A 25196-nucleotide genomic window follows, 5' to 3' on the forward strand; every position below is an offset into this window, starting at 1 on the left:
TAAATAATGAAGAATAAATTAAATAAATGGCGATTTGTGTTTATTTGTTTACATTGTTATGGGTTTATGTGTATGCACGCATGCGCAACTGGAAGTCGGAAACCGGATGTGAGTTACAACACCTGTCACAAGGTCATTTGAGTTTTTAAATTATATTTTATTGTATTTCACTCATTATTCTTTTGAGCACTCTTGATAAAAAAAAGACATGAATTAAGAGAGTATTAAATTTCCATGGAAGAACATACCAGCATGAAATTAGTAGTTGTACCACCTTTTTTTTTTTTTTTTTTTCTTTTTTCAGGTTAATCGTATTTATATACATATGATTCTGGTTAGCCAGTTTCTCCCTTCCAGCATGTTTTTATAATACCAAATGTCTTTGGTTTCACTTTCATTTTATTTCTATGAATCCCCCCTCCCCCCATTCGAAAAGTTGTTTTGGTGGCAACAATTTTAAATAATGAATCAAATAATATAAAGGGAGATAAATCTTTGCAACTTTAAATGCAATTTATCTCCCTTAAAATGTTCGAGTTACTATTGAGCATTTTTTTTTTTTTTTTTTTTTTTCATTTCTTGACTTAAAATTCTAATTTTTTAAAATACTTGTTCGTGTGGAAAAAAACAAAAAAAACATGATAACCAAATTTTATAGAAAATAGTTTTTTTTTTATTATTATTTAAAAAATTCAATTTTATTCTTTGCATTAGTAAATGACTTCAGACTTGCCATTTTTTTTTTTTTTAATATTAAGGGAAGTAGTCACTTTTGATACCAATGGTTCTATTTAGCAGAATGGTTAACATAGAATTATCTAACGTAGAGGCCGCTATTCTTAATTCATAACCATAAGCCATCATTGACTGTTTCTCTTATACCAAATGGTCATAGACAATGTTTTAAGTTAAATTTAAACGGTTTCAAACAGATATAAATAATTGGACACTAAAATTTTCATAAAAATAAATAAAATTTATCTTTTAAATTCAAATTATTTGAAGGTAAATTATCAAGTAAAAAATTCCATTTATCCTGGATTAATTTTTAAAAGATATCAGAAAATTTCAAATTTTTTATTATAAAATTTTATTGTAAAAAAATTTTTATGCCACTTATTTTTTTTTATTAGAAGCATTTAATACAAAAAAAAAAAAAAAAAAAAAAAAACAGTCTGTTGGTGACAGCTTATGGTTATAAAATTGGAATAGTGACCACTAGGTCAGATAATTCAATATTACCCATTCCACTAATGTTGAAACGGTCACTCCGCATAGACTCTTTTTAACGTTTATATAATTTATTTCTAAAAGCTCTACTCATAGAGTACTTTTGTAAATATTGCTTTTTTTTAATTTATGTCATCAATATATTTTTTTACATAAATATACACACACACATAAAAAAAATTAAACAGCTTACAGCAGAGGATTTTCTGGTTTAGTTTTGGGTCTCCAGGGTTTTTGACCAGGTTTCCAGTGGGTAGGAGGTGGACTTTCTGACTTCTCCCGTTCCATTCTGTAGATAAAATAAACAATAAAACACTGAAGTAGGGGAAAAAATTTGTGTGATTGACTTCAAAATCCCTAAAATATATTTCCATAAAGATCAATTGGCACAAGGCCACCAGTCGCCCATGTATGGAGTATTGTTGCCACATCTGAGCTAGTCTCTTCCTCTTAGATTAAGTCCAAAAAAGAGTTGTCAATCTAATTGGTCCCACTTTATCAACTAAGCTCCAGCCCCGCCCCAACGCCCCAACGTTGCATCACTATGCCTGTTTTACAAATATTTTAATGGAATGTCCTGATGAACTCATTTCACTTGTACCCCCTCTACGTACATATCCTCGACAAACTCGCTTAGCAATAAGATCTCACCCCTTCACTGTTGCTGTCCCTAATTGCTAGAAAGCTTTCTATTCTAATAGTTTCTTCCCTCGAACAGCTAGACTTTGGAATTCCTTTCCTGCTGCCTGCTTCCTTGGCTGTACTATGCAGAAATTTAAATAAATATCTTGTTAATCTTTCCTAAACATGGCCCCAAATAGTAGCCCCTTACATAAGTAAAAAAAAAAGTTGTTTAACCCAACCCTAAGTAGGCCATGGAATCAATATTTGATGATATTTCTACAACTGGGTATTTTTATCAATATAATAAGAATTCCAGCCACCGGTACCACCTAGTGTTGATTCAGGAGAGGTGTGGCTGGATATTGCACAATCCTTGCTTCATAATTACATGTGCAGCTATCTTTATACACAATATCTAGTGTCTCCTGAGACAGAACAGAGGCGATGAAAAAAAAAAAAAAAAAAGAATAATTCACTAAGGCATTTCACACTCATAAGAGTGTGAAATGCCTTAGTGAATTATTCTTTTTTTTAGGTTATCACATTTCACACACATTCTTAAAAATGAAATCATACGATCGCCAAAGATTGTCCATAATCTGATGTTGCTAAAGTAAAAAAAATTCAAATTTTACATATTTTAAAATGAATTGTTTCAAAATCAAATTATATTAATGTCTTATCGGCTAAAACGGTATTATTTTAAATTAATACATTTCAAAAAGTAATATTCGTTTTATCGATCTGAAAAATATTTAGTTAACTATTATATTTATAAAAGGACAATATTTACATTTTCATATCATTGCTAAATTTTAAATAGATAAAGTGACATATTAGTTCTAATTATTTAAAGAATGCTTAGCTAGCAAAGATAACTATTTTTATGAGTCATTTCTCCTTAATTAAATATCTTCTAAGGTCAATACTATTAACAGTAAATAATATATATTAATGTAGAAAGCACCATAGAATTTCCATGGAATCCTGTTAATTTATTAGTGAAACCCTATGAAAATTCCATAGTGCTTTCTACATTGGTCTGTATAATATATTGTTCCTAATAATATTCTTTTTGAAATAAGCTTTTGTCACGGTCAATATTAAAAAGAATGACTCTTTCTTCCTTTATAAAAATAATTATTTTCCACTAAATTTTCTTTAGATAAATACAATGAATACATCTCTTCTTTCTTTAAAACTGCAGCAATTTAAATCTTTTCAAAGCAATAAATATTCAACTTTTTCACCGTAAAAACAATGGTCAGCTAAATATTCTTAAAAAATTAATAAACAAATGATGTTTTGAAACGTATTTAAAATTTTATTAAGTTGATGGGAAGACAGAATTTGATTTTGGCATAAATCAATTTAAAAATCGATAGAGTTGGTACTTTTTTTTTTTTTTTTTACCTTAGTATTAGCTTAATAACTAACTTTGTGTGTGAAAGGTAATAATGTACATAAGAAACGGAAATGCATTGGTGTATCATTATTATTTAAAAGTTACGTTACATGTGTGTATGTTCAGAAAAGTTCAACATTACAAACCGAAGACCAACAAAGTTGATGCATTGATCAGCATTGCCTTGAATAAATAATATTTAAAGATTTTTAAATCATTCATTCTTTGGAAACTAACTGGGACAATTTTCATCTGATGTGAGGTGTGTGTGAGGGAGGGGTCTGTTTTTCAGGCATTTTATGTACTAAAAGAAATTAACTGATTTTTGATCAAGGAGTTACTTTCCGTATATGGACTTTCCTCAAAAAATCTATATAAAGAAGAGTTGATTGTGTGTATCTCAAGAGAGGAACAGGAATGAGCAGAAGAGAAAATAATAGGTCGGGGCAGTGAAGGAGAAATGAGGAGAGAGAAATAAAGAAAGATGAATAGAGAAAGGAGTAAAGATGAATAGAGAGAGGTAAATAGACATTTTAATAGAGTAGTTAAAATTTTACCCTGGGCAATGCTGGCTAGCCCTATTAATTATAGAGATATTATAACTTATTCTGATTGTGACTTAATCACAACATCCAACTATTGTACTCTCCAGCCGCCTTCTGATGCCATTTGCCATCTTACATATTGAATTGAACAGCTTTTGTTTATTTGTTTAGGTAGATTTGGTTCACTATGATTTTTAGATTTATTTATGTTTTAACAAAAAAAAAAAACAATGGTTCCTATCTACCAATTATTTTTCTGTATTGCTCATAATCTTTTATAAGTTCTCTCTCTCTCGTGTCTGTGTATATATATATATATATATATATATATATATATATATATTTATACACACACACACACACACACACACACACACACACCCCATTAGTTTTTATTTCAAATGCTAAAAGATGTTATCAATTTGCACTCATAAATATTTATGTTCTTATTTTGTTCTTTTAAATTTTTAGGCAAATGCCTAAATTTTCATTATATTACGTCTTACACAAGTTTCGTTGGATAGCGAAAGATATTTTCCTTGTATCACTAAATAACTCTTCTGAGACGAATGGATAGTCCTCAAAAACCAGTACAAAGTTTAACATATAGAATGGAAACAGAATTTGGAGAAGCAAAGCAACATATATAAAATCTGTAAAAACAAATTTAAAACACTTAAGTTAGTGTTCATAGAAATTCACCACCCAAGATGATGGAATTCAAAACATGGGTAATTTGTCATGATGCCATATATATATATACTAGCCGGAGCTTTGCCCGGGTGTAAAATATGCTTAAATATATTTTAATTTGTCCAGATTTTGTATATTATTATAGAGTTGTGATTTCAAAAGTAAGAAAAAAGTATTTAGGTACCATCAGCTAGAAGCTAAACCGAAACTGTAGCATTCAAAGCTGGTGGAATTACCACTGCACTAATGTGACATGCATATAAAGTGGTTAAAAATGAAAAATAAACTAAGATGAATGTATAACAATGTTTAAAGATTTTTTTTATTTTCACCCATTTTTGACCCCTTAAAAACTATTTTAACTGGCTACAGACCCATAAAAGAACAGCCCGTAAAAAATCTAATCATTTGAGGTCCCTAGCGCCGCTCTGCGACTTCTAGTTTCGGAGGAGATAAAGTTTGAAGATATGGAGACCGACAGACAAACATATAGCCTTTTATATATTAGATTATATACACAAAGCTTCAAGCAAATTGTAAGATGGTCATTACTTTTTAACGGTGTTGTAACAGCTCAAACCTCTCTGACCCCCATGTCATCTGGTACCGTCGCAAAGGAACACACAAACAAAAATAAACTTGACTGAAGTGCAAATGAAATGCATTTATTCATGGTTCTTCCAAAACAATGCATTTCATTATTTTTTAGTCTCTTCACGCATGTTTTTTTAAGTCTGTGTTGCCAGCACCAGCCAGCACATTCTTGCTCTCGACTTTTACACATTCATCTTGCCCTACACCCACATTGCTTCGCTCTCCACTACATGCGATATTTTATTCTTTTTCTTGTGAACCAAACTTACACACACTTGCTAATTTGCATACATGCTTTAACAGCTGCTGCTGTTGTTTCTATTTTCACAGCCAGCTATCTTTCGAGAGCTGCTGCTGATTTTCTCACACAAACCCATAAGTGCTGTTATAAAATATCAAAAATTAATTTTGTATGGACCGACTGTAATTCTTTCAGTTGTATCTTTCACAGTATGAACATATTTAAAAATTTAACAAAAATGCTGGTACTTGTCTAAGATTTACCTATATATTAAAAACACAAAAATAAAAGAAAAATCTGTATGATGACATACGTCTGAAAAGAAAGAAAATAATGTAAAGTCATGTAAATTGATCAAGTAGTTTTATTTTTATAAAGGATCATTTTTATGTGAATTTGAGTTTTTCCAATAACACCCCGCCCCTCCTCGTCATGTACTAAACTTCCTAAATCTCAATTTGAAGTATTTATCATTTTTCTTCAAACTTTTTTTTCGAGGTTGCATTGAGATATTGTCACTGTTTGTTTAGCAACAAAATTTTATTATCTTTTTAAAAATAAAACTAGTTGATTAATTCACGTTATTTTTAGAATTACATTTTTATTTCATCATGGGTATGTCCATCATATAGGTGTTTTCTTTATTTTTGCTTTTTAATATAAGGGAAACTCTGAACAAGCACAAAAATGTCATTTTAAATTTAAGAGACCAACAAAAATGCCATTTTGAACCTAACAACCACATACAGACAGAGCCTCTTAGACTGGTGTTTGGACATATAAATAATGCATGTCCAATCCATGCATTTACCAATGAAAATGTGTTGCAATATTGTTGGTATCCTTAAGAGGGTATGATTACAAAAAAATAAAAGGTTCTAGTTATAGACAGAGGTGATAGGACCTGACCAAACAAATAAAACGACGCTCTGCTTTTGACCAATCAGAAACCAGAATCACTCCATAAAACATACTGGATATTTTAGAATTCTGCACATACTTTTCGTTCTTTACATGGGAAGGAATTTTGCTCTTCAAAACTTCTTTGGATTGGCTACCTAACGGAAAATCTTTATCTGCAAGTTTTTACAATTCAAAGCTTCTCTAAATTAATACTGACATTTTGTTTGGAACTTTTCTTTCCTAAAACTAATAGCTTACAACCGAAAAAATGCTTATTTGAAACTCCAGAATAACTGACCACTGGACATATGTGAGGGCCGATCCATCTAAACAGAGTAAACAAAGCAAAAAAATTACCTTTGAAATGTAAGGAGTTGATGTTGAAGTGCATCCCTGGAAAAGAGTTTTTTCCTCCTTTCGGCAATGTTGGATCTTCTCCGTGGCGGCGTATGATCACCAGAACTTGATGAATGAGAATAGCGCCGACTGTAGAACAAGAGAAAACAAAGAATGTCAATAATATCCACCAAGAAATAGATTCTTTACATGCTGCATAGTGGGGGGGGGGCAATTCAACATAATAGTATGATTTTTATATCAACCCTTTTCAGTTATTTAATGCCAAATCTTATGATTTTTAGAAACATCTTTTACGTTTAACATTCTTAACCTATTAGTTCCCAATTTTCTTTTTCATTAATTTAGTTGGCACTTTAATGTTCAGACCAAATACAGTACCATTGGAAGTGGTAGTTTTTACATCCCCCACTATCACATAGCATTGCATAACTTTTCCGATTAAGATATTTTTTCTACATTTACACGTTACAACACATACATTTTAGAGACAAATGAAAACGCAGATGTGAAAGTATATTTAGATGGTGAAACTATTGAGGTTGTTCAGATTTTTTTTGCATCTTGATATCACTGGAGCACAGGTAGGAGCAGGTGCTTGCGTGATTGTAAGAATTAAGAGTAGATGGAGTAAGTTCAGGAGACTTCTGCCATTACTACATGGCAGAGGATTACCAATGTCAACCAAAAGGAGAATCTATTAAACATGTGTATGCAGTGTGATGATGCATTGAAATGAAATATAGCGAGTTGAGGACATGTACTGCATGAAGAGAAATGATATAAGCAAGAAAGGTCTTAAAGACAGACTTAGTTCTGATGATTTTAGGGTACAGTTAAATCTAAACCATATAGGGAGCTTTGTGCAAAACAGATTTTTTTGGTATCGTCACATTGAAAGAATAGTTATCAATATTTGTAATTGAAGGGAATTTCACTATAGTTACCAATTCTCACGTAAACTCTAGGCTTGTTTGTGACACCTAATCAGAGACAATCTGATAACAATGTCATGCATTATAGAAAAAAGTTCTTACCTACGATGACGATGCGAACGACTATTTGTCCGATGGTGTGATGATGATGAGGATGAAGATGATGAGTGTCTTCGAGATCGTCCCCTCCTATGTTCACTCCTCGGGCGGTCTTCAGGAGATCCACTTCTTTGCCTTGACCTTGAAGTCGAACGGGGTCTATCAGCATCCTTGTCTTCTGATTTGGACCTGGCCCGTTCAGAAACAGACTTGGAACGTGAGCGTTGATCCTTGCCCTCTGTGCATGATTTTGAACGCGAGCGTTGGTCCCTGGCCTCTGTGCGCGATTTTGAACGCGAACGTTGGTCTCTGGCTTGTGTGCGCGATTTCGAACGCGAGCGCTTATCCCTGGCCCGGGTGCGTGATTTTGAACGCGAGCGTTGGTTTCTGGCCCGAGGGCGTGATTTTGAACTCGAGCGCTGGTCCCTAGCCCGTGTACGTGATTTTGAACGTGACCGACTTCTCTCCTGTCGGCTTCTATCTCGTCGCTTCAGAGGGGATGGAGACTTAGAACGTGATCGGCTGGTCCGGTGTAACGAGCGCTTTGGTTGGTTTTCATTTCTGTTTGAACTGTGCTCACGCTGCCTCTGTTTCGAACGGGAACGTTGATTTCGCCTAGAGTCTTTTTCCCCCACCCCTTTGAAAGTATCGTCTTTGTATTCCGACGTCCGTGTCTTAGAAGAATTACGATCTTCTCCTTTGGAAGAGAGGCTATTCTTAGCAGCATCATCACGGCTACCTTTACCGCTTTCTTGACTTTTGGTCTTACTTGACAGTTCTGTTTCAGAATCAGAATGGTTCTTCTGCTTGCTGGATTTGGAGCTCAATTCTCGTTCCTTGGACGACTTTTGACCCTTTTTATGCTTTTTATGTTTTTTGTGCCTGAAAAAAAAATAAATAAATAAATAAAATTATATACAAACAAATATCACAAACAAAAGAATTTATTTTCAACAAACAGATCAAAACAAAATTTTTAAAACTAATTATACAATAATACTATTAGTGAAAAAAAAATTATTTTAAAAGAAATACAATTGGAAAATTAGTCAAAAACAATCTTGATTTACTTATTTAAAAAAAAAACTGTACTTATTTAGAATTACATTTATTAATGTATTTATTCATTACGGAACAAAGATGCCATATTCCTAAAATCATGTAAATTGATCAAGTACTTTTTAAGCAAAGAAATTAAATTTTATGACTAAGCAAGATGTAGTGTAATGATCAGCCATGATTTATAAATAAGATGAAGACAACTTAATTCGAACTATAGAGATCAAAATGCTCCTTATAATGGATACAATTTAGTATTAAAATCACTAAAAATTCTAAACTTTGATTTTCTTAGTGAAAAAAAATACTTGATCAATTTACATAATTTTTTAGAATACGACAACTTCATACCGTGACATCTATATATCTATAAAAGTGAAAGTGTGTGTGTATATTTCCTCACACAATAACTATCAATTTTCGAAATTTGATATACAGGATACTGAGATTTGGGAAAATCTTTGTAATCCGTTTTCGGGCAGAAATTTTGCTGTTAAGGGGTTAAAGTTCAATGATTTGATCTTTGAGAACTCAACCAAACTACTCCGTCAATTTTGGGTATAAACAATCGAAATTTTAGATATAGGTTCCTTAGATATGGATCTAACTTAACTTGATTTAAGCCCAAAACAATAAATGTTAAGGAGTCATAATAGGGGTCAAAGTTAAAAATTTTACCTCTGCGGTCTCTACCAAATTACTCAGACAATTTCTGGTCTAAAAGTTTGAAATTTTACATAAAGGGTATTCAGAGATAGGGCAACCTTTTTAATCGGTTTCGGTCGAAAATTTGAGCTACCAATATATAAATGTATGTATGTATGTTTGCCTAAAACTTTAGACAGAGGTGACGGATTTTCACAAGATCAGTATCGTTTTGAAGCTCGGCCCTTCAGACAACAAATACTGAAAAATTGGCTAAAAACATTAATTTCTTCACCCTCAACCGGGCACTTTTCTACAGGGAGGGGGTCGCTTTTGTTGCCAATATTTTCGAAAGTCATCCCTCTTTTCAATTGTCTAGCCTTAATTTAAACCTATGTCACTTCCAGTTTGGTGGTGGTCGTAACAGCAAAGACGTCATTTTTTCCCCCCCTGCTCTTTTCCTCCTTCACGGTACGGGTTCGAGCCTGCCTTCCTACTACCAGATTTCTTTTTTTTTTTTCTTTTTTGCTCAACACACACCTCCAAACACCCGGGCAATGCCGGGCACCCATGCTAGTACATCATAAAAATGTTTCTGCGTTTGTTTGTTTGTTTGTTTTTTAAATAAGTGCAATTTTAAATAAGCACCAAAAATGTTAATTTTAAAAGACATTTTAATCAATTAAAATTTAACATAAACAGTGACTGATTAGGGCATTTGATTTTGGAACCCTGGTGAGGCAATGGTGATGATATTTGGGGTTTGACATAAGAAAAGACCTACACGAAATATTATTCTCAAAATCGTTATCTTTGCTTGAGGAAATGACTTTAAAAGTTGAAAAATTGAAGCGATTAAAAGTTTTTTGATGAATTGTCTAGAACATTCCATCATCAAAACAATCCGTACTGTTAAGAAAATGGAATCATTATTTAGAATATATTTTAAACTACATTTTTAAATAAAATGAGTGAAGATAATGAATTAATAAAATTAATATTAACTGTAAAGGCAAAATTATGTTTTTTAAATAATAATGACCAAAGTTTGCTTCTTCATTTCAGGAACTTTTTTTTGGTGGAAACATTTTAGATTTCACCATCGCAAAACATGCTCGTTATCGATATTGAAAATTAACGTTTGTTTATTATTTAATTTGAAAACATTACGATTTAGGCTTAATTATTTTGAAAGGAAAAACGAAAAAGACTTCTTTAAAATATATATTATAATATTTCAAGTGTCTGCAGTGAATTTAAACATATTTGTTTTATCTTTTTTAATTTGTTTTTCTATTAGGTTGGTGCAAAAATAATGGCATTTTTTGACGTTCAAATGAACGTCAAAAAATGCCATTTTTTCACCAACCTAATATTTCACATCGAATTCCATTTTAAATTTTTATTAAAATATGGTAATACTCCAGTTTTATATTAAAGCAAAAAAAAAAAAATAATCCATACAATTTTATTCTATACATTCTTTACGAAACATAACCATGTAAATTTTCAAGTTTTTCTACTTAATAAAAAATACTTTGCAGAAAATTAGTGTCAAATTTTAATTTCTTTTATTTTTAGGGAGTAATTGTTTTTAAGCAGTGTTTTTCTTCTAAAATTATAGTTTTAAAATCAGATAACCCACAAAGATTAATACGAGTAAATAAGGAAACTCCTTTAAAGATTTTTCGTTATTTGTGCATCTATGTTATTGTGCTAAAATAACTTTATTTAGAAAGCCATTCTTAATATGGGAAGGAGGTCGTATTGTAACTATTCTGTACTTTCACCTAAAAATTTAATAAACAAAAATTTCATAAAAATTAAATTTAATTTGAAAATACTATTAAAAATAGCATAGTAACATAGATGCACAAGCACTGGTTTTTCAAACTCTAAACACTAAACACTCGTTTAAAATGGCACAGCTACAGCAAGAATGAATCTCTTTATGGATAAATTCATGTTATCGAAGGAGGAGCTAAAATCTGCTAAAAATGTGTAAACTAAACACTACTATGCCTCTGATTTGGTTTGGTCCTCTCTCTTCAATACATCTAATTCAATTCTACGAAGTTTTTCATTATTTCTTATAACTAGCACTTATTTTTTTACGTATGCAACTGGAAGATAGCCTAATACAGTTTCCTTCAGTTATAATCCATTTATTTATTTTACTTTTTAGATTAAAATGTCAGTAAAAGCACGACGCTCAGTTTTAAACCCATGGTTCACAAAATTTGCTGGTCCACTTTGTCATTTGGATGAAACAGCACCCCCAACTTCACAACAAGTCCTCCAGTTTAGTTATTTCCTCGAAAGCAGTTACCCCCACTTAAAAAATAGTGATATTTCTAAGTTAATTGCCAAGAAAATAATTAGTATTTAGTAAGCAGTCAATCCATAATTGCGCTTGTTAAGGTAACATTATATAGGACAGAAGGTCAATATATTTGGCTAGAAGAGGGCCAAACAGATTGACAGGAAATCTCTTGCAGCAATCAAAGTGAAAAGAATGAAGAAACAGCTACACAGACTGTTTGATATATCTTCTTGTAGCTGTAAACTTTCTGTCTTGAGATATGATGACTTTGCAGTAAAGTGCAAGACAGAAAATTGTCAAACAAGACACATACTCTACACTTGTCCTTCTAACAAGGAGGTAAAATTAATTCTATAGATTCCCTTGCAATTATGTTCCTTTTTTTTTGTGGAAAATAAAATAATATATTGGTATTTATTATGTAATCTGGCTCTATTATTAAACAGGCAAATTTTCTAATTTTCAGGTTCCACTAGAAGAACTGCTATTTACAGCAATTTTTAAATTAATTGATGGAACAACAAAAAGCCTAATAACATTTACCGGTCCTTTGGGGAAACTTTGTATCATTAATTATCAAGATTTGCCTCAAGTAGAATTCTAAAAAATTAGTGTCCCTCCCGATCATCATTATCTAACAGAAAAAAACAAATAATTTAAGTTTGAAGACCAGAGGCTACTTTTTGAGTATGCTGTTGGCATTTCTTGTGGAGAAGTTAACTTAGAAAATTGGGCCCTTGAATCAAGGAAGATGGCTAATATAAGCCACAAGATTAATGTGTTTATGGACTAGAGTTGTCTATCCTCAAACACTGATAAATTAAGCATTTTGGTCAAATTTATCATCCAAGTGTATGCAGTTAGTTGGTTTGAGATAAAAACTGACAATATATTTTTTTTAACCAACAACAGTATATTTTTAATGATTCAGAGAACAAAACAGTTAACTGAAATCCAAAGTACTGTTTTAAACTGTTCAAAATATAGTGCTTTTACACTACTTCCGGAAAATATAATATTGATGATAAACTCAGATGAATTAGATGTGAGAGAAGAGGGCATTCAAACGATTTTGTCCATTAGGTAAATAAATATTTATCCATTAAATTTTATTAGTTTTCTTAATTTATCCAAACAATAGTTAATTTTATTCATATTACATCGCAAAAATATAAAAAATAAGTGTTTTCAAATAATTGTTTTTTTTTTTTTTTTCCAGAAATCGAAAAAACAAAAAAACAAAATAAAAAAAAAGAAAACGATTACTGCTATCAATTTTGCAGCCACACACTGGTCAAATTTAACTGATCTTTCTCAAATATTTGTATATGGGCAGGAAGCAAGACAGACACATTATTACAAAGTCATTGTGCCAGCAAATTAGACTTTCATTTTCCTCAAAAGGAAATTATACAGAACAATTTAGTTCTATTATAAGTTTATATTATTGCCTCTAATAACAAATTAAAATACATGGTTCTGTAACTTGTATCAAGTTGTTATATTGTGTAATACATCTCCACATATTTTTTTTAAAAGACTTAGTTGCTAATTAGCTTTTTTTTACAATTTTTGTTTAATTAATGCAGTAAAGGTTAAGATATTTTGCTAGTTGTGATTCATAATTAAAATTATAATTCATGTATTTATTTTTCTTTCAATGTATTTCATATAAATATTTTAATTTTAATTGAATTTTTTATAAAAATAGTAAAATTTCAAAGTCAGCGTTGTGAAAAATGCTATGAAAATGAAGGATTTTTCAGCATTTTTTTTACACGATTTTTAAAATTAAATGCTCAATTTTCTGTTCAAGATAGGAATCTAATTTTTGGTATATGTTCTTATCACATCAAATCCCAACTAACATCACCAGTGCCATGTTGATTTTCTAGAAAAAGTTGCAAATCGACCTGCCCTAGTGACTGATCTACATTCAGTCATCTTGAAGATGAGTATATAATCAGAATGAGAGCTAGTACTTAGTTTCTGCATTTTAAACTATAACATAAGTTTAAAATGCACAAGCCCTTTTCTCACATACCAGTCACACCAATCATATCAAAAGAACCAACATTTAATTTTACAATTTAAAATGTAGAACCTAAGTATTTACTTTCTGTCCATAATCAAGTGTTATTATAAGAGTTAGGAGCAGGTAGAACAAATCAGCAACTTCTGCCATTACTAAACAGCAGAGTATTATCAATGTTGATCAAGGAAAGATTCTATTTGTTTTCTTTTGTTTTATTTCAGTCAAAGTTCTCAAAAATCAAAGGGCTCCTTCTTGGGGGCAAACACTTGATCTGTATATGAGACACATTGATATTCGAATATTCCATTAATATTTTCTTTTTGCATCTCAACCACTGAGTTCGTATACAAGTGGAGAACATTTTTCCTCGCCTCAATTGACCATCTCAATATGTATACTTTTCTTGTGGTCTCTTGGTTTTACTGGATTCCAAAACAAGAATTCATCTAGTCTGGTGGAGTATCCAGCTTCGGGTGGTTACTTGAGGTAACATTACTTGGAGAACATGCACTATTCCTCATGCGTTATCCATACTGAAGAGATCTTATTTGGGCGGCAAATACTATGTGATTTTGGTACCCACATGCCAGGTTATCCTGACAAATCCCTGTACAGAGAAACAGTGGAGTTCTCTCCAGTAGGCATTCAACTTCTCTCCTACTATTTTTAATTTTCTAATCAGTTTTTTTCCTGGGGATGGGGCACTATCAGATGCCAAAACATTCTCCCATTAGCTTAGTTACACCAACCGAGAGATCTTTTTAAAATTCTAACTGTCCCTTTACACATGTATGGAAGTAAAGTCAGGCCAATGAGAGTTGTGAACATGCAGATAGAAATAATATAAGAATGATATGTGAAGCTAAAAGGCAAGCTTAGATTTTATAATCTTAAAGGAAGATTAAAACTGGACAGTATAGGGAGATGTGTGCAGAACAGGAAATTTTGTTGGTATGGTCACAGAGAATGAAGGAGAGTTCTTGGATTAGGAGATGTAGAACAGTTAAAATAGTAGAGTCAGCTGACAGGGATAGACCACGGAAAATATCGTTATTTTCATGGCAAGTGTTCGGCTGAGCTCCATTCTATGGTCTCCCCATACCAAACTTTCACGAGTAACACTCGTCTAGCTGAAAACACTATCAATAATTTCCTTCACTCTTTATCTGTGCCTAATAAGTTTAGGCACAGATAAAGAGTTTCTTTCTTAGAACTGCATGCCTGTGGAACTGTCTTCCATTTGCCTGCTTTCCAGCTGACTACAATATGGTTGTCTTCAAGTCCAACGTAAACAAGTTCTTGATGAGCCGCTCCACTTAAGTTAACAAATTTACCGAATTTCCATTACTAAAGATAACTATATTGTCCAATTGACTACTGTACACTATTTAATGCTTATCCTCAAGTGGCCTCTGGGCCTTGATAAGTGGTGATGAATATGTAAAATAAAAAAAAAATAAAAAAATAGGAATTAATAAGGATGGGTTTGAAAAAAAAAAGATAAATAAAGGTCTGTCTAAAGATATGTTAGTTTGAAAGTCCATCTGTAAAAGCTATCTAACACATAGTGGCATGCAAAACAGACATTACCGAATATGATTATTAGTTATTGAACAGATAAAAAAAATAACTTTTTTATTGTGGTATATTAAAATATTAAAAGATAAATATGAAACATATTGTGGTCTATACATACGTTTTTTCTTTAGATTTCTTTGTATCATCCTTTGAATGCTCCCTTTAGAAAAAAAAAGAAACTTGGTATAAAAATATATTTAGCAAAATTTAAAAATAAGATTATTATATAAAGGGCAGTTGTTTGTGTGTAAATGTTCAACTAAAAGTCAAAACAGTTGCTATATTCTCGATTAGTATTGCCTGGTATTAATAATATCTAAAAATATATTAAAAAATTATTCATTCTTTGATCTAAAACTGACACTGATTTCATCTGGAAGGGAGGAGTACCAGTTTCCCAGCCATGTCATATTAACTAAAGGGAAGTAACTGATTTTTTATATCAAAGAGTTAATTCCCTTATGTCAATTCATTTCTCATGGAATCTATATAAGAGAGATTTATCTGTGTGTATATGTATATTTGGAGAGAGGAATAGACTGGGTATAGGAGAAAAATGAGGTGAGGAAAGGAAAGGAAAGAGAAAAGTCTTTTTAGCCCTAAGCAATACTAATTATCCCTGCAAATATAGATATGTATGTGTGTATATATATATATATATATATATATATATATATATATATATATATATATAGTGTGGATGATATTTGTCTACATTTTCAACTGCTAATTTCATGTACATTTTTCTTATGTTCATCATCAATCTTATGTTCATAAAAGTAAATGATTATAGTGGAGAATTTTAAACCACCACACAGGAAGTTTCTATGATCTGTCCTGGTTCAGCGATGTCTTCAATGGTTTGGATATGAAGTTAGTCGCCTGGAGAAAGAGCTAATTCACAATGTAATCCTCCCTACCTATTTGTCTTGGTGGCACAAGGGTGTCGGTTGACAGCTGAGGACCTGATAACAACTATCAGGTAGAACTTGGCTGAAGTTCAGGTCCACAGGTGGTCAGCAGTTAACAATGGAATCATAATTGGCTAGCCATCTCATGCAACCTGGCTCAGGACCACCATACATGGGCTGCCATGATATAAAGCAAGCCAGGACAAACTACAGTTCAACCCAACCAAGGTGAATGAGGTTTTGAGTCCTTAGTTAATCAAGCCCTAACCCAACACCTAACTGCTGCTAAACTCCTGACCGACAAACAATATGGATTTAGACAAGCCTGTTCAACAGCAGATATCTTAACTGTAGTCTCTGAACGTATATACTATTCACTGGACAAAACAGGGGAAGGTAGAGCAGTAGGCCTTGATATATCTAAGGCTTTTGACATGGCACGATGGTCTTCTAAGGAAAATTAGATCATATGGTATCACTGGAAGAATACATAATGTAATTAAATCCTTCTTAAGTAAGAGAAAAATCCAAGTTGTCCTCGACGGTCGTACATCTAAATAATATGATATAAATGCAGGAGTACCTCAGGAGTCTATCCTTGGACCTTTATTATTCCTGATATTCATAAATACCTCCCTGATAAAATTGTTTCGGAGATGGGTATATTTGCTGATGACACCACTCTCTATAAAAGGCATGAGGGGAAAACAAATGAACACATATCTAAGGAAATGGCAGAAACTCTAGAGGATGATTTCCAATCTGTAGTGGAACGAGGACAAAAATGGATGGTCACATTTAATGCTGCCAAAACTAAGCTTCTTTCCTTCAATAACTACAAGAAACCTTCTCTACCACCAATAGCAATGGCCAAGAACACATTGTCTGAAAGTACTTCTTTTGAACTCCTCAGCCTAACGTTTACAGGGAACATGAACTGGAATAGATACATTGAGAGCATTGCCAAGGCTGCTGCAAAGAAGGTGGGCTCTCTCTACCGTGCTAGAAAATTACTTACGCCTGAAAGTATCCTGTACCTCTATAAGGCCACCATTCACCCATGTATGGAGTACTGTTGTCACATTTGGGCTGGTGCATCTGCCTCTTGTCTCTCACTCCTGGACAGGATTCAAAAAAGAGTCGCCAACCTGATAGGTCCTGAACTGTCATCTAGGCTTCAGCCTCTGTCCCATCAACGAAATGTTGCATCCCTCTTTAATGGTGAATGCTCTGACGAACTGCAAGCACTTGTACCTCCTCGACGTGACTACCCCCGACAAACCCAACAAGCAACTAAGTCCCACCCCTTTACAGTAGAGATCCCTAGGTGTAAGAGATCCCTAGGTGTAAGAAAGTCTTTTACTCCAATAATTTCTTCCCCAGAACTGCAAGTCTTTGGAACTCCCTTTCGGGATTCTGCTTTCCCAACTGTACTGATATGCAGAAGTTCAAGTGTAATGTGAACAAACATCTTGCTACTCATCTCCCTTCATAATTATGTCAGCAATAGTAGCCCCCTACTTCAAGGTGGCACTGTGCCTTGTTTGGGGTGAAAATTGAATAAAAAAAAAAAAAAAAACAGGAAATTTCTTTAGCCTCAGCAAGAAAATGGTAGAAATAGGTCAAAAAGAAAAGATCAAAGATTTGAGTACAAGGAGACATTAGAGAGAAAAATGCATGATTGAAATATGAGATCATCAACAAAAAACCCAGCAAGTCAATGTATATCATTTCAAGGTAGAACAACCTAGATAAAAAGCTCATTATGCTAGTGCTGTACAAAAGCATCCTCTAAATTTCATATAAACATGAGGCAGGACAATTTCTGTCAAAAGCAAGCCAGGAAAGGTGACTGAAGTGCACAAAGAAGTCGAGAAGCTGATCACTAAATTGAAACACCCATTACAGTCAAATATGCTGTGGTCTTTCTTTTATGAAAAAAACTCCTACCAAGATCAGAAGACTAACTTGGAAACAACAGATAGCTAACTGCCTTATCTAAAGACAAGCTCAGAGTCAGTCAGTTAAAGTTTCTAGTGACAACTATGGTCTTTGGAATCATTATGCCATTCCATTTTCCTTGATGGCTTCAGGATGAACAGCAATGATTTCATCCATGTTCTGAGTAAGATAGTGAAAAAGATCGACCAGCTAGCTGCAAGTAGAGTGTACATATAGCAGTAAGACACAGAGTCCTGCCCTACCAGTCATAATACTCAGGACTGCCAAAACTTCATTGACCACACTTTGTCTCTTTAACCTTTTAATATTTGGCATAATGAAATAAGACAAATAGATCAAACTGCAATATAATGCTAGCCTTCAGGCTAAGATCCAAGTGTAGTAGCTGTTTTGATGCTACAGTTAATTTGTCCTTAGTCAATGTAGAGGAAACCCTTCTATATTAAGGCAATTTTTATTTTTGACTTCTGGTTTTCAACCACATTAAAAACGACATTGTGCAACATTTTTCTCTCATGAGAAAGCAAATAAATAGCAATAATGATGCAATCCATGGGAATATCATTATTTTTAAACAATTTTATCAAAAAGCATCAGAGCCATACATCAAATTTGGAAAAATCATTAATTGAAATTCTGTCAAATTTTTTTTACCGTGATCAAAATTTTCAAAATAAGGAATTTCACTGGTTGCAATACGAGCTAAATACCAAATCACTACAATAAACAAAACCTAAATTTCTAATTGTTCCCTTACAAAGTTAGGCACATTGTTTTTAATGTGCAGGGAAAACCAGCTCACCTATTGATTAGAACAAATGCAAAATGCCCTCAATCAAGTGAACTTCTTCACTGACTGAGAACAGAATAGACTAAGTATAGCATCAAAACAGATACTACCTTTTGCTCCAAGCTAAAATGCCAAGAAAATATAACTAGAAGTGTGACTTTAACATTTCCCGTGACCTTGAGAATCAGTGTAGATATTCCAAAACTAAATTAGTTTAAAGTTAGATAAAGTTTGTTGATTGGTCATGCGAACACCAACAAACATAATGACAAACCAACAAACTGAAATGCTTCCATTTAACAAAGATATACTTCCACTAAAATAATTAAAATCAAACATATATATATTTTTTTTATTATTGGAATCCTTTGAGATGAGTAATTTGTGTATTTGTTTGTTTGCGGACTGTTATCCTCATCTTTATAGTTGTTTCACCACGTTTCGGTAAACTCGTTCTCTGGCCTTCTCTAGGTGATTAACCGCGATGGGGTAGGAATGCTGTAACTGTATCCCCTGTAATTACTGCCTTCCATAGTTGTGATCTCACCACGTTTTTAGTCAACTAAACCTCTGACCCGCTTTGTGTGTAGAATTGAAACTATCTTCAAACAATGCTCACCTGGAACCGTAAAGATTCAATGCCTCGATCTACTGCACCACAGATCCCATGGCATAGTGGATAGAGGTGTTGAATCTCTATGGTTCCAGGTGAGCATTGTCTGAAAATAGCAGTTTCAATCTTAACCAAAACAGGTCAAAAACATGGTGAAAGAACAACAACTATAAAGATGGGGATAACAGTCCGCAAATAAATAAACTGTTACTTCTATCTTAAGTCAAATTTGATACAAATCATCTTTAGATAGGGAGTCAATAAATGTAGAGAATGCAACATACCTATCTTCCTCAGCAGTAGGACTGCGATGTTTGCCAGAGTCCCGACCATGTTCAGAACGACGTTCTTTGCTTCGGTCACGACCGCCACTAGATTTTGTGTCAACCCTCTCACCACTTCGTCTGCGCCGTCTATCTGGCTCACGTTCTCTGTCTCTTTGACGTTCTTTATCCCTATCGTGGCTGCCTCGATCTCGACTGCTCCTGTCTCGACTCCCTCTTTCTCTGCTTCCCTCATTCTTCCGACCTCTACGGTCTCGACTTGAGCTCCGTCGGGCATTTTCTTTATTTCGGATAGATTCTTCCTTCTCTTCTTTCCTGCTACCACTCCGACCACGTCTTCGGTCCTGTTCAGAGTAATCACGACCCCGATTGCTTTCACTGGAACGAGTTTGGGATTTATGTCCCGTGGCATCAAGTTTATCACCTTTCAGCCAACGTGTGCTGCCTGTTCCATCCTTGCTCACAGCAGTAGACTTTGTACCATTGTCCAGTGGACGAATTTTGTCCAGTTCAAGTCGCCAATGTGGTGGTGTGATGCTACGATCTCTAAAACGCTAAGAAAAATAAAAAAAAAAAAGAATTATATATTTAACTATTTATACAAACTTAAGTATATGTACATCCTATATCATATTTCAATTCAATATTATATTGTTTATTTTAAGATATAATTTTAAGTCTTAGAGGTAAGTTAGTGAGCATAGAAAATTTAATATATATTTCTCTTAGTCTTTTCGTGCATTCCACTTTTTCTGGACCAATCTGGCTGGAATTTTGTACGGACCTTCGTTATGATAAGGTGCAGCAAACTAAGTATTATGGTATCCATTCACTGTACAGCTAGGGATTAATAGAAATAATTATTTAATGCAAAAATGAATAGTTAACCACATCTAATCATCGATTTGGCATAAAATACTTATTCTAAGTCAATGGGCTATAACTTTTGCCCGTTTTTAATGAACTAAAAAGTTTAGTGTTTATATATTTGTATGTATAAAATTCACTTCTAAAATAATTAAATGATGAATTTGGAAACCAAGTTGCAAGGTGTAAGGGTAGGTCATCAATACTATTAATAAAATTCTAAATGTTTATTTATGTGTGTGTGTATATATATATATATATATATATATATATATATATATATATATATATATATATATATATATACTAATAAAACTTTCGAACAGATGCATCAAATTGAAAAATTCTTTTTTCCCTGAAAGGTGTGAGTCCATAGATTGTCCTTATCTATATATGGTTTGTAACGAACAACGCCAAGTCACACAAAAAGCCCGAAATAAAGGTTTTAGGCCACTTCATGCAATTGTTGAAAAAGTTGCTTGCCCATGTCAACGGAATTTAGCGCTGTCTGTATACGGACAGGACTTGTGGTGCAATGGATAACACGTTTGACTACGGATCAGAAGATTCCAAGTTTGAATCCTGGCAAGTTCATAATTTTTATCATCATTTTATCCAACGTTTACTCATTATCCTTACCCTTAGTTAGAGTATTTTTGTTTTTTCAGTGATTTTGTTTTGTGCATCTGGGAAGTTCCCATACTCCGAGTTCACAGGGTAAGCATTGATGGTAAGACGATGTTGAGTGTACTAGATTTTGTGTTTGGCTCAGCGTTGTGTGTGCCAACGCAGCGCAGCCACTATGAACTATATTTAGTTTAGTTTTATTCAATAAGTGCAAAGAGGGGAGGGTGGAAACACTTTGTGAAAATTCAAATACTCCAATTTTTTTTTTATTTTACTAATAGGCCAAATAACCAGCAATAACATGTTTTGTGATATTTGCCCAGTGTCAGGCATTTCACTTTCTACTGAAGTGGAAATTAATAGGGAATACAAACTCATATGCAATCTTCAGTCAGCATGTATATTCCAGTTAGAGGAGATAACATACAGTGCCTAGTACTTCCAAATGGTCACCCATCTTATATTGGCCAAACTCAATATTGGTTAACTTCAGTAATTTAATGGAAATCAATAGATCAACATGATTATGTCATTAACTTCATCCTATAGCAATAGATATTAGCCATCAATTAATAAATTTTACCAAATTTCAGTTTCTTTGGAGTAGGGTTTTAGGGGGTATGATATGAAGAAAGCCTTATATTTGAAAATATAGCAGTACAATTCACATTCACTGCAGGATCAACTTCCTCCCAAAATCTCTCCTTACAGATGTCTTTGTCGGTTCAGCCACACACTTCAACGACACCCAGGTGATTTCATCCATAAAGTCATTGATCCAGCTCGACCACCAGGCTGGAAGAAACATTGCAATGGTCAAAATCTGGCTTAGGATAGTGAAACAGGATACTGAATTGATTTTGGTTCCTCACTTTTACAAGGTCTGTCACTGGAACTGCATATGGTTTGCACTCATAATGGAAGCAGCCTTGAATCGCCATGCCTGGTTGTCCAGTGTTGGGATGTGGTAAACTGTTGAAAAAAGTTGGCTCAACTAACTCAGGGTGAATGCTATTAACATGACCATAACCATTTGAAAATTCAAATATTTCAGATTTGCATTACATTTGATTCGTAGTCATCAACGACCAATTAAGCAAGATTCTTTGCATTTCAATTTCTTACGATTCTCTAAGCTTAAGCTTTAAATTTTACATATTTTCTAGAATCAAAATAATGTAATCGATTTGGATCAAAATTGAAATAAGAATTCTAAATATAAGATTTAGTAGAATGATATTTTGATTTTGGTAAGAATTCATAAAGTGGTGCAAAACTTCTGGTCAAAGATTAATTTTATCCATCCTAGGACGGGTATTCTAGTATGAGAGAGGGAGAAAATAAAAAAAATGATGAAACCTCAAAGTATAGAAAGTAGATTAAAAAAAAATGTTTGCTTGAATAATGTTGTCTTTATTCACGTTGATAAAGATTTTTGTTAATAAAAAAAATATTAGTCAAATGTCTTTTTGTTTTTTAATTAGAATCTGTCTTTTATACTTTGCAATCATTCCACTTTTTCATTTATTTTGCTATACATTCAATCTCACATACATGTCTTGACCTCCATCTCCCCTGTTCATTGTGTAAATAAACTAGTATTTAAAACATCAATCAGCAACATGATCGTTTCCTCGGGTTATTATTTTTCAAGCACCTCAACTATCAACTCTTTTCTTCCTAATTATTCAATCTCCAATGGCTTCCATAGCTTGCAACATTACTTTGATATGTATGTTAGTCGCTTTGAAGGTGACAAAGTTCTTTTTTCTAAAACTCATCTTTACTATTTAAATATCATTTCCTTTTCTTGATATTTGATTATATCACTAACTTCCTCTCTCAAAAATAATCTGATATGTGCTCTTTTTAAGACAGAGATAAACGTGACAATTTAAAAAATAAATAAATAAATAAAAATATTTGGTATCGAAAGATGTAATTATATGGCAGTTCATTACGGGGATTCACTGACATAAAACAAAGATGTAGTGGCGTTTCGGTCGATGTAACCTTTAACCTTCTTCGAGGCACAGTGAATAGAGTACTTTAATAAAAAATTTTAAAAAAATATATTAAAGTGATATTTGGAGGTTGAAGGTTCAATTCTCAGTGTGGGCAACCAAAAAATTACAATTGTACATTACTTAGGACCACTATTCAGTCATAGCTGATGGAATGAGAGGATGTCGAAATTCCATTTAGATTCCCGAGTTCAACAAAATACACCTGAAGAAGGTTGGAAGTTAAATCGACCAAAATGTTGTAAAAATGACATTCAAGATGAGAACAGTAATCCAAAGAATCTAAATAATAAGATGTAGTAAGTTCTGATAATATCTAAATTTTAAAGTTCACATAAAATGTTAATCGTAAAAACAATTTTTTTTAGCAACAAAGCTATACTTTTGTGAAATATAATGAAGATCATTTTAATAAAATGATTTATATTGAAATTATAAAATAACTTAAGATTCAAAACAAAATAGTTAAAAATAAAAAGCTTTATTCAATGATATTTTTAGAAAAGATGCAATTTTAATTCACATTACACCCATTTGAGTTGACTTCTTTTTTTTAAAACTTCAGCTGATAGCTTTAGTTTTGCTACTTCAATTTCTTTTTAATCTTTTTGTGCTACTTGGTGAATTGTTATTTTAGTTGACTTTGTGGAAGGTTTCATTTATCTTTAAGGTGTTTTCTTCAACTTTTTTCCTCTTTGAATTTGAAGCCTTCTATCATGTTGCCCACATGCTCAAATCTGAAATCCCAGAACACATTAACCACCGTTACACAACCCAAGTTATTCATTCAGTTATTCACTAAATTCAGAAAACTATCTGATTTTAATGAAAGTTTTAAAGCATAAAAGTTTAACAGAATTTTTGTTTAAGCTAGATTAACATATATACATAGTAATAGGTCTTTTATTATGTTTTACCGATAAAAACATTTATGCATAAACATTAAAGAGGCCTCCACAGCATTGTTGAAATCATCCCTTTCAGAAGGACTCCAAAACGGTTTGAATCATAGACTTTGGTGACAAAAAGAGAAAATGAATTAAAATACTTACAAAGCTGCCCCTGCCCTTGATCTTACGTCCTGTGTTGGAATATTTTGTCCGGTTGTCGTAGTTACTTTCTGGACGTCTTCGTGAACTTTGATTTGATGATGATGGAGGAGCAGAAGCCTCGTTCCTAAAGAACAAAATGACAAGAAAAAAAGAAAAGAAAAGATTTTTAAGTAGTAAAGATGAAAACTTTTTACATAAGAAATAAAGTCTTGTCACCTTCAAGGCAACGCACATACAGGTCAGAATAATTTAGCAAGTTAGGAAAACCATTAGAGATTGCATTATTAATCAATTTTGTAACATGAATATTAGCAATATTTTCCCTTTTATTTAAAAAAGTAAAAAACAAGATATCTAAAGCACATCCACAAAGTTTATATGCCAGTTCTACTAATATTTTTGGAAAATTAACAACTGTCACTTAGGACAAAACAGGTATCCCCATTTTATTTTATTTATAATTACAAAAGAATACCCATTTTAGATACCCTTTCTCTGAACAGTTCTGCAGCATTTCTATGTCCCCTTTCAACCTTATTTAACGTAAACCAGAAATATTTCATTTTCAAATGAGTGTGCATCCATATTATGCCGCTAAAAAACTGTTTAAATGTTGTAGAAATTGAAATTTGGGGAATATTTATTAATTGAGGTCTAATACTTGTTAAAATTTCACAAAAAATAATTTTCACAAAGGTTTTTTCATCCTCTCTTTGCTCTGTGTACAACCAAATTAAACTAAATATAGCCCAAATTAACCAATCTTAAGCCAAAAAGCCATATTCCAAAATTTATAATGA

The 25196-nt window shown here is 32.7% G+C and overlaps 1 protein-coding gene across 3 annotated transcripts in view; it reads right to left on the minus strand.

The window, feature by feature from the left end:
- The window catches only part of LOC145258233 (uncharacterized), a 129120-nt gene that overhangs the window by 14438 nt on the left and 89486 nt on the right, over positions 1–25196 (minus strand). For all 3 annotated transcript variants that reach the window (XM_080116193.1, XM_080116192.1, XM_080116195.1), the window contains exons 12-17: positions 24397–24520; positions 19827–20380; positions 15385–15426; positions 7630–8508; positions 6593–6721; positions 1424–1519 (exon numbers count right to left, since the gene is read on the minus strand). In XM_080116193.1, the coding sequence (XP_079972319.1) occupies positions 1424–1519; positions 6593–6721; positions 7630–8508; positions 15385–15426; positions 19827–20380; positions 24397–24520 (1824 nt within the window). The remainder of the gene's footprint in view (positions 1–1423; positions 1520–6592; positions 6722–7629; positions 8509–15384; positions 15427–19826; positions 20381–24396; positions 24521–25196) is intronic.

The sequence above is a fragment of the Euprymna scolopes genome, chromosome 33 (genome assembly GCF_053919585.1).
Source record: "Euprymna scolopes isolate OS-2025 chromosome 33, ASM5391958v1, whole genome shotgun sequence".
NCBI lineage: Eukaryota > Metazoa > Mollusca > Cephalopoda > Sepiida > Sepiolidae > Euprymna > Euprymna scolopes.